At 41.2% G+C, this 10,596-nt stretch overlaps 1 protein-coding gene across 4 annotated transcripts in view; it reads left to right on the top strand.

The window, feature by feature from the left end:
- The first annotated feature begins 431 nt into the window (after positions 1 to 431).
- LOC306920663 (cytoskeleton-associated protein 5-like) overlaps positions 432 to 10,596 on the top strand; it is a 30,263-nt gene continuing 20,098 nt past the window's right edge. For 2 of the 4 annotated variants that reach the window (XM_079497474.1, XM_079497471.1), the window contains exons 1-18: positions 432 to 587; positions 913 to 983; positions 1,894 to 2,087; positions 3,580 to 3,786; positions 4,084 to 4,255; positions 4,413 to 4,539; positions 4,651 to 4,748; positions 4,832 to 4,945; positions 5,041 to 5,145; positions 6,128 to 6,217; positions 7,240 to 7,404; positions 7,527 to 7,655; positions 8,331 to 8,468; positions 8,578 to 8,694; positions 9,335 to 9,445; positions 9,573 to 9,665; positions 9,914 to 10,099; positions 10,485 to 10,579. In XM_079497474.1, the coding sequence (XP_079353600.1) occupies positions 927 to 983; positions 1,894 to 2,087; positions 3,580 to 3,786; positions 4,084 to 4,255; positions 4,413 to 4,539; positions 4,651 to 4,748; positions 4,832 to 4,945; positions 5,041 to 5,145; positions 6,128 to 6,217; positions 7,240 to 7,404; positions 7,527 to 7,655; positions 8,331 to 8,468; positions 8,578 to 8,694; positions 9,335 to 9,445; positions 9,573 to 9,665; positions 9,914 to 10,099; positions 10,485 to 10,579 (2,198 nt within the window). In that variant the 5' untranslated portion in view covers positions 432 to 587; positions 913 to 926. Of the gene's footprint in view, positions 588 to 874; positions 984 to 1,893; positions 2,088 to 3,579; positions 3,787 to 4,083; positions 4,256 to 4,412; positions 4,540 to 4,650; positions 4,749 to 4,831; positions 4,946 to 5,040; positions 5,146 to 6,127; positions 6,218 to 7,239; positions 7,405 to 7,526; positions 7,656 to 8,330; positions 8,469 to 8,577; positions 8,695 to 9,334; positions 9,446 to 9,572; positions 9,666 to 9,913; positions 10,100 to 10,484; positions 10,580 to 10,596 lie in introns of all 4 variants that reach the window. The other 2 variants (XM_079497472.1, XM_079497473.1) reach the window with 2 other exon arrangements.

Raw genomic sequence — 10,596 nt, 5'->3', positions numbered from 1 at the left:
CAGGCCCTGCTCATAGAACACATTTCATCGTAGTGGTTCAATGCCTTGTTCAAGGGCACTTCAGCGGTGGTAATTTTAACATGTCGGACGGCTGATTCGAACTAGGAACCTTCCGGTATCAAGACCGCGCCGCTATCCGTTCGGCCACCGCTGCACAACTTATTCACCCCATCGGTACAGATGACCCTAGATTTGGGGTCCTGGCTCACGGCCTAACAAGCAATGTGACGCTCAAGAATCTCCTCAACCCAACAGAAAACCAGGCAAAGACTGTAAAAGCGGTGCTTAATTTCATGGCAGCAACACGACTGCTGTCATAGGAGTTATAATGGACAGAAAGGAGGTATACTCCCCGACCAGTGGGAGGCAGCAATGTGCCGGAAGGCATCTAGTCTGCCGGAAATCACAAGAAGAAGAAGAAGAAGAATGAACCAATCAGCGGCGTTCAGCGCTCATAGCTCAGTTTCAAATGTGTTGTTGCTTCACTTGCCGAGAAAACATTCCAGAGAGAAGCGTTGAGTTGACTGACGGAAGAAAGAAGCTACTTTTATACTTTGTTTTATAGTTGTTTTACTGCTTGTGTTTTGGTAAGTCTTGCGATTTGGGTGATTAGTTACTCCGCTTCAGGGTTATTTGGTAGAAATTGCGAGAAATGCTGCAGTGCTAACTGACATTAGCTTAGCTTAAAGCTACGAGTTTAAGGTCTCTTTGCTTCAGCTAATGTTATGTCTGCTGGTAGCAACGCTGTTGTTGTTAACCATGTTCACTACTTTGTATTTATTTACTAATCTTTGTATATTGTATTGTGCTAGCTATGTAATGCTATATCAAACTAAGTTTGATACCGTAATCATTCACAGTAATTCGGATACAGTCTGTCTGTTTACAGGGCCTGTTGTATTAATTTCACAGATTTCACATCAAACATGACTGACGAAAGTGATTGGGAAAAATTACCAGTGGAGCAGAAATGTGAACACAAGGTATAAACACTATCCCTGAAACATGAAGTACGAGGTCATGTGAAACTCGCCCCCGCGAAATGTTTTAATGTAGTTAACAGTACATTTAGTATTTCCCTCCCTCTCTGAAATTATCTTATATACAGATGTATTTGATTGTACAGTAGTCGATCTCTATACTCTGTAAAAGCCATCATCATGCTATTATGCCCGTGGATATAGAGAGTGAACTTAACAATGATAAATTAATATGATAATAGAGGGTATGCGCATGACATCATCATCAAACCCGGAAGTTATGCAGGAATTCCTACGGAGTGGCAAAAAACTACTTTCTGGCCTTGACAGCCCATACATCCAATCAGAAAAGTCCTATTTGATTGCATTAAACAATATTAAACTCACTTTGCATGTTGCTATGCCACTCGATGTGCCATTCACTTTAAGCATGCGCATACCCTCAATACCTTTTTATATAATCACCAACATGAATTATGTTTGTTATTTATTTTACAGATAGGTAGAGTAGTGGGGCGTGATGGAAAAGGGGCGACCGTACCTGTTAACTTTTCGAAATGTCAGAATCAATAAATACATCTACGAGAGTTCACAATCTGGGTTAATGTGAACCATGGCTACCATCTGCCCTGTCACCTTATCCATAATTTATAAGTTATGGACTTAAATGGTTTTTCATCTCAACTCTTCACGAATGTTTAAGCATGTTCTGATCATGTATACTTTTCTTTTAAAACATTTTGGAAAAAAATAAAAAAAAATTGCCAATTTAATACGTGGGTTGCACACCCACCTACCTGTTACCTTTCACACTTGTAGTTTGCAAATTATCTACATTTCTCTATTATGCTCTGTTAATTTTTATCAGCATATTAAACCAGCGTTGTCATGAACCTTGTCTTTTTTCCCCAAGGTGTGGAAGGCCAGGCTACAAGGCTATGAGGATGCTCTGAAGCTATTTCAGAGGATTGACGATGATAAAAGCCCAGAATGGGGGAAGTTCCTTGGACTCATCAAAAACTTTGTGAAAGAGTCCAATGCAGTTGCCCAGCTGAGGAGCCTCGAAGCTGCCCTGGCTTTTATAGAAAAAGCCCATGTTGCTACCAGGTAGGTAGATGAATGTACCATTAGGTTCCCTGCAGATAGCTGGCTACAATAATGTTACATTTCAATGTTTTTCTTCTTCATTAGAAGTCGGGCAAATAAGACTGGCTGTTTGTTACTGTTGTATGTTGTGTATATAATAATACATAAAGGTACTCAAAGTTGCTTTACAGAACAGAACAAAATATTTTATTTATGGTTATATCTTTCATTTAGGCCAATTGTGTATTTTATTTTCATTTAGCCTACAATGTTTGAAATGGATCTTTTCATTTTATGTTGCGATTGCACGTGTAAAATTAAATCTTATGGAATAAGCCTGCATAGTAATTACAGGCCTCCTACACAAGTGTATAATAAGATTTTTGTCATTTCCAGGTTTAAGTATGCAAATAAGAAATGAGTATAGAAATCAGTTTACAGACTTGACTTTTAATAACTACCAATTCTGCACATCCCCCACCAAATTTGTTTACAGACAATGCAGCAATATCTCTGAATTGCATATATACATGGCATCTTATTTAAATTGTTCTTATTTATAAAGCGATTCATGGAGAGAACAATTATATATATATTTATATAGGTTTCAGTTGGTTTACTTACGTCAGCACTTACGGTGCTGACGTATGTTTAACGTGTTACTTTATAAACTGCCAATGGAGCAGAGTTATTGTACTTTAGTTCTTTGGTGATGCACATCACATGATGATACTGCAGGGGTTGAAGGTGTGTATGTAGTTTAAAAAACTATAACATTGCCTGAAGTTGGTGTTAATTTCAACATGCTGTCCTTATTTTGGGGATGACATTGTAGGCAAAGAAATTCAATAATATCGAATAGCCGATCAGCAAGCTCAGTGTGTCACATTGTGAGCTTGTAGATTGGCTATTTTCACCACTTGACACCATTGCACAGCTAAGGCGGTGGTTAATTGACTTCTATGAGCGACAGTACATGGCTACAATCTTCTTGAAATTATTTGGCAACGTATTGGCATAATATATAGACCGCATGAAAGCATTTATTATTTTAACCCATTTAGACCGATTCTACAAATGCCTTCTAAATCCTGACAGTTTTCTGAAAAAACCCATGTATCTATGTCAGTCGTTCTCAAACATTTTCATGTCAAATACCCCAGAAAATATTTGTAATTGGCTGCCGACCCCCATCTGAAAATATGTTGTTCCAGGGACCCCACAGAAGCAAAGATTTGAGTTAAAAACGTTGGCTCTGAAAGAATATATATTCAAAGATTTGCACTACATTTTCATGATTTTTCAAAAAATAGCAGACCTACAAGCTCATAGCGCGGCACCGAGTGCCACACTATGAGCTTGTAGATCTGCTATTTTTCAACAGCTAAAGCATAACATAATGCTTAGAACACCAAAAGGTGTTCCTGCCCAAAATGGGTTAAAATGTGTAGGAACCCTGTAATTAATAAGTATGATTTAATCCCTCTGTCTTTATCTTTTGTGCCATCTGCAGGACAGTGGGTGAGGTAGTGAGTGGCGTCGTCAATAAGGTTTTTAACCAGCCCAAGGCGAGGGCCAAGGAGTTGGGCTCTGACATCTGCCTCATGTACATAGAAATAGAAAAGGCTGATGTTGTCCAGGAAGAGCTCATCAAGGGCCTCGACAACAAGAACCCAAAGATTGTTCTGGCCTGTGTGGAAGTCATACGAAGAGCTCTGAGGTACTACAGGGACATGAAATTGCTATTCTGCTAACAGGACTTTTTGTGTTTTCTTTTTCAGCGTATGTGCCGAGTTGATCGCTGTTTACTAGAGTGAAATGTAATTATTTACTGTAGAACATATCTCATTTAATGCTTTGATAAATGTAATTTATTTAAAACCCAGGACATTGGAGCTTCATATAGCAATTTTCCAGCTAACATGGGCAAAGTACTTTTAAGTGTGACGTTAAAAATCTTTTTGGCAGCCTTATTCCCATATAGCTGAATTATGTATCCTTTGCTTTTTTTCCCCAGTGAGTTTGGACTCAAGAATTTTTCTGTGAAGCCAATTGTTAAATTGTTGCCAAAGCTTTTCGAGTCCAGAGAGAAGGCAGTGAGGGATGAAGCGAAGTTGTTGGCTGTAGAAATCTACAAATGGATCAGAGATGCTCTCCGGCCCTCGCTTCAGAACATAAACGCTCTACAGGTGAACCAAGCTTACTGTAATGCGCACCTCCACATTGGAATATTGCTCAATGCGGTCACTTTTCTGTATCTACTCGCTGTAGTGCTTCTTAGGGTGTTCCTTTGGTCCATGCATTGGAGCACATTGTATATGTGTGTTCTCGTGTGTGTATTCTCAGTTGAAGGAGCTGGAGGAGGAATGGGCTAAAGTACCTCAAGGAGCCCCCAGACAGAACCGCTTCCTTCGATCCCAACAGGAGCTGAGAGAACAGCAACAAGTGGAAGCTGCAGGGGACGAGGATGACAGTATGTAGTCGTACACACAGACCCCCCCCACTTCCCCTTCTTTCTGGCAGCATGGATCGTGGTATACATACTTCAGCTGAGATAATAAATGGCATGTTCTCCCTGTCTCAGATGAAACCGAGGACTTGCCCCAGCAAGTTGATTCCTACGAGTTCCTTGACCCAGTGGAGATCCTCTCAAAACTGCCAAAGGATTTCTATGAGAAGATTGTAAGCTCTATGTATTTACAGTTTGGGAAATAATTTCTTACGTCTTCAGCTCTAGCAAATGTTAAATTACTCTGTCTTTGCAGGAGGCCAAGAAATGGCAGGAGAGAAAAGAGGCGCTGGAAGCCTTGGAGCCACTAGCTAAAAACCCCAAGCTAGAACAGGGTGACTACGGGGATTTGGTACGGGCACTGAAAAAGGTACAGACATCCTTTAGCCACTTGACACGGTTTTAAATGACTCATGGTGGATGTGTACTGGACAACAATGTATTTATTTTCTCTTCTGGTTGTAGGTCATTGGAAAAGACAGCAATGTTTTATTGGTAGCTCTGGCAGCCAAATGCGTAGCTGCTTTGGCATCTGGTTTGAGAAAGAAGTTTGGCATCTATGCAGGCCAGGTAAGAGTGCTGCTGAATTCACGATTGAGACACACCATGTGATTCATAGCCTGCCATGGAATTTGTCTTTACAGAGTAATTGAATATTGTAAACCTACGAAGTGTCCCTATTGACCAACTCGGTGGCCTTGTGGTTAGAAGGGTTGGTTCCCAAGGGCTTGTTGCTTAATGTTTTAAACATTTTCCAATAACATCCTCAGTGTCTGTGCGACTAAAAGCATATATAAGGCTTTATGCTTATGGCCATGGAAGTGTCAGACAATAGTCACAATTTTGTCTCAAGGCTGCATTATTGCAACTCACTTTTCACTTGTCTAAACAAAACCACCATGGACCGCCTCCAACTAATTCAGAATGCCAGCAGCCAGATTACTAACCAGGTCCAGCAGGTGGTGCTACATCACTCCAGTCCTGGCCTCCTTACACTGGCTTCCTATAAATTTCAGGGTCCAGTTTAAAGTTTTAGTGCTCACTTTTAGAGCTCTGCACGGTCAGGCCCCAGGTTACCTGGTGACTGACCTGCTCCCTCGGTATGTGCCCAGAAGGGCCCTTAGGTCTGCTGAACATGTTCTGTTAGACCCACCCTCTACTAAATTAAAAACTACAGGGGATAGATAATTTCAAGCGGTAGCTGCTAATCTCTGGACTGCACTTCCACTTGCTCTGAGATTTGCAGTTTTGCACCCTCAGCTGACATTGTTAAGAAAAGTCTTAAAACATTCTTATTTAAATAAGCTTTTGCTGATGGTTCATGATTTTATTTTTCGATGTGTGTATTGTTTTGTTTGAGTCGAATTGTACAGTATTTCTGTTTTATCCCCTGTTTTGCTCTTTCACTGTATCTTTGTGATGCGTGCTAGATAAATAAAATGTACTTACAATACACTATTATAAATACATATTTAAATAATTAAATATATAAAGCCACACATTTGGACTGGGATGCCCGTGTCAATCCTAACTACTTGCAATCCATATCTAGGTGGTGCCAACCATTTTGGAGAAGTTCAAGGAAAAGAAGGCTCTGGTGGTCCAAGCTCTCCAAGAAGCTATTGATGCTGTTTTCCTCAGTGTGAGTTTGTTTATTCCTCTAAGGGAGCTAATCTCCCATATCAAGAATAAAACGGTCTGCGCACCAATTTCAGCTCCCAGTTATATCTTTACTTCAAAAGTGGTGACGTTTGGGCCGCAGCCCATCCTCAGACCTTCACATGAAATGAGTAGACAACCCCACACCTGTGGCCCATCCACCATCAGTCCCCAATTGTGTGTATCACCAGAATGCAATGAATAATGCAATCCTGTTTATCCCAGATTTTTACAGACATTGTAAATGTACACAAATGCCTCAGGCTGACAAAGCCATCATACTGCTAAGGCGCCTCTTGTCTACTCTGAATGCAAGTAAAAAGACGGGGACAAAAATACCTTATGATCACAATTAAAATCAGAACAGTTTACTATTATGGACCTTTTTTTTTTCTTGATCTGTGACTTTGTTTGTTCTGGCTAACCCAGCAGCCTACTGAGGTACTTGGATGTGCGTGGCTTTTGGCTGTTTTTCAGCCGCCTCCTTCTAGCTAATGTCCCATCGCCATAGTGGCATGTATAATGTTGAATGATATTTGAAATTATGGGTCTGTCTGCTATTGCTAGTTGGCTCAGAGTGTTAACAATTAACATTGCTAATTTCATTTCAAATGGTTTTGGTGTTTACCATTTAATAGAATGGGCATCTGCTTTAAAAAAAAAAAGAAATAATCCAAATTCCCACTTAGTTGGCTTGCTAAGAGCCTATGTTTAAACTAATCTTACTCTAGTCCTACAGTGAAGTAAAGGGGTTCATTCATTCCATGTACCACCCATACACACTCTGGTGTGTACTCTATCATTAATTGTTATTGGCCTCAAGCAACTGACTGAGGAAGTTCAATAAAACACTGTTCAAACTGATTGTATTTTTACTATAATAACATGCTTGAGGTTGGAACAACTTGAATGTGTCCACTCAGAAGTTAAAGTTCTGTGCAGCCAGTGTCAAGTTCTTGTTATGTTATAAAAGTTCATTTTTTATTTTGTTTCTTTTGTCCTCAGACAACTCTACAAAATGTGACTGAAGATGTTCTTGCCGTGATGGACAATAAAAACCCTTCAGTGAAGCAACAGGCGTCCTTGTTTCTGGCCAGAAGTATCCGTGTCACCAGCCCTGCTGTTGTGCCCAAGCCACTGGTCAAATCCTTCTGTGCTGCTGCCCTCAAGGTTCAATACACCTCAACATTTCTGAAAACATAATTCTTGAATCCAATTATCTTGTTTTGTGTACATCAGATGAATCCCATGAATAGCTGTAGCATATTAAGGTTGGTTTTCCCTTCTGACAGCAAGTCAACGATTCAGCTCCTGAGGTGCGTGATGCTGCCTTCGACGTTCTGGCAACCCTGATGACGGTAGCTGGAGAGAAGGCCGTCAACCCCTTCTTGGCCGACCTTGATAAAACCAAGCTCGATAAGGTGAGCTACTGGGGGTGGAGAGAAGCGGTGTAATTGGAAAGCCATTATTAAAGGTGCTCAAACAATGAACTATACTGAACAATAAACTATACTATACTATACTGAATAGTTTGAGATGCTGGGAAAGTTATCCCTATGGTTTTGTGTGCCTTGTTGTCAAAACATGGGTCCCATGAATTGAGGGTCATCTGCTCTGTATACATATTTAATTGTAGTTGCCCATTGCCTTGAACCTGACCAAAAACTTCCACAATGGTTGAACGGTTGAATTTTAAGTAGATGGAAACTACCAGAGGAGCAGCAATTTAAAAACGTTGGATGCTGTCTATAATCATGGCAAAATATCTGCATTGATGGCAAAGTGTTAAAGTTAATTTATTTGTATGACCTACAGCACCTGGCTACAAATCTTTATTTGGTATCATTATTAGCCTACATAAAGGCAAGCCGAACATAAAACGGCTAATTTATTTTTAAGTGTTTAGTTCCATAAACCTCTAGGGTTGTATGCTAAACATCTAGTGTATGTTTAAAGAGTTAAAGTTTGATTTCAAAATGGAAGATGTGTTGGAACCGGCTGACAACCAACACGGTTTTATTTTCACATGCCATAATTGTTAACATGCATCTTTAATGGCCAGTCTCCTAATTCCATATGGTTGTTTGTTTCTTCAGATTAAGGAGCTTGCTGACAAGGTAGAGGTTATAGGAGGAAAGAAGAAAGCAGCACCGACACAGAGTTCTGCCTCCACCGTACAACCAGCCCCTGAGGCCCCGCCCCCCGCACAGCCCAAAAAGACCCCTCTACCCAAAGTAAGGACACGGCGTCTGTCCACCACTCTACCTTTAGAAAATATATAATATGATGCACATTGTCAGTCACGTGTGTGTGTGTGTGTCTATATGTCATTTATTTTTTTAGACCACTAATGTGGCTACCAAGAAAACCAAGGCAAAAGCAGCAGCTGGAGCACGACCCCCGGCAGGAAAAGGCAAAAATGTGGCGGAGGCTAAAGAAGTGCTGGAAACGGAACTCTCTGTGAGTAATCATATACTGACTGAGTGTAAATGACCATGCAGCAAGTTCTCTTGGTTATGTTTAAGTGTCAACACTCAAAGTGCCTCTGAGTGTTGACACTATTGGTCTCAGAGGCACTTTCCCATCAGGGCAGGCAAGAACAGTCGGAAGTAATTGTCTATTTGGCCATGGGTCTTTCCCGAAGACTTTGTAAGCTGCTTGATATTTTTTTGCGGCTTACGCCTTTTATTGGTTATTGAAGGGACAGACAGTAGGCTGACAGGAAACGGGAGAGAGATGGGGGAAGACATGCAGTAAAGGCCGTGTCGGGCTCGGGAGTCGAACCCGCGGCACACTGCGACTGGATTACCAGTCGGGTGCCCAGACGGTTACGCCACCGCCTGGGCCGCTTGCTGCATTCTTGTACTTTTAACAACGAGAGAGAGCCACAGAGCGATCTGGCCATACTTAGACAGATCTCTCATGTTGTGTTACAGACTGTTGCGTCCTCACTCAAACACGCACATGCCTGTTTGGGGAAACGAGAGGAAAACTCCACCTGCCCGACAGTTTTATTTACCTGTCACGGGCAGTCTGCACTCTGCAACCTTGTATGCTGTATTGGCAGCATTGACATTTGCGATGGTTCTTCTGTTCTCAGATGGAGGTGTGCGAAGAGAAAGCTGCTGCTGTCCTTCCATCCTCCTGTGTGCAGCAGTTGGACAGCAGCAACTGGAAGGAGAGACTGGCTGGCATGGAGGAGTTCCTTCAGGTCGGTACTGGTTTAGAATCTGAAATCCTAAAACTCCACTAGAGCTATAATTTTATAGAAACATTTGTGCTGTTCTTCAGTAGTCTATGCAAAAGACTAGCTTTAACCGTGGCTGTGTTTTGTGTAGACCGTGGAAAAGATTGATCGCAGTGAGATGCCCTGTCAGGCTCTGGTCCGCATGCTGTCCAGGAAACCAGGCTGGAAGGAGACCAACTTTCAGGTACCTCCCCTTACTGTGTTTATGTACTTATATCCCTTATGTTGCTATGAGTAAATTAAGACTGCATGACAGACGGCCCATTTGAAATCAGCTTCTGTCTACTACTGAGGTATCACAATTATTTGTAGATAAGCGCTCACATTGAAGGAAGGACACTCGCCTTGAAGGAAGTACAGAGGCACTGAAGTTATTAAAGTGTGCACCGTCTTAATTCGTTTCAAGAAGACTATTTGTCTTTGTTTTTCCAGGTGATGCAGTTGAAACTGCAGGTGGTAGCTGTGGTGGCCCAGAGGGGTAACTTCTCTACGACATCAGCCTCTGCAGTGCTGGAAGGTCTGGTGGACAAGGTGGGAGACATCAAGTGTGGCGGAAAGGCCAAGGAAGCCCTGACTGCTATTGGGGAGGCCTGTACTCTGCCTTGGACAGCTGAGCAGGTGACAAGATTTTTTTTCTTTTCTTTTTTTTTTTAACTTTGCAAGCAGTAGTACAAAGAATGCTAGTGCCAATATTAAATTACGGTATTTTTGGAGATTATTAAACTACTACCAAAATACTGTATTATGTTTTATTTTGTTGAGTAAAGTTCACTGACATGTTAGATTTTAGACTTATTTATTATGGTAGGCAATATTTGTGGAGGCCTTTCGGTGTATTTAACATTTCTATTATTGCCACTTTAAACTTGTGTGGGATATTAATTACTTTTCCATTCTTCTATGATGAGCATCTGTTTGCAACTAACTTATTGTTCCTCATTGTGTGCTGCTTATTTCGATTGTTTTAAAATTAATAGCCTATTTTGCAATCTTTTTTTCTTAGGTTGTTTCAATAGCCTTCACCCAGAAGAACCCAAAGATCCAAGCTGAGACACTGAGCTGGCTGGCTAATGCCATAAAAGAGTTTGGTTTTTCAGGGTAAGCGCGCTCTGTGA

Source organism: Electrona antarctica (assembly GCF_951216825.1).
Source record: "Electrona antarctica genome assembly, chromosome: 3".
NCBI classification, from domain to species: domain Eukaryota; kingdom Metazoa; phylum Chordata; class Actinopteri; order Myctophiformes; family Myctophidae; genus Electrona; species Electrona antarctica.
This window is presented reverse-complemented; position numbering and strand designations above follow the sequence as displayed.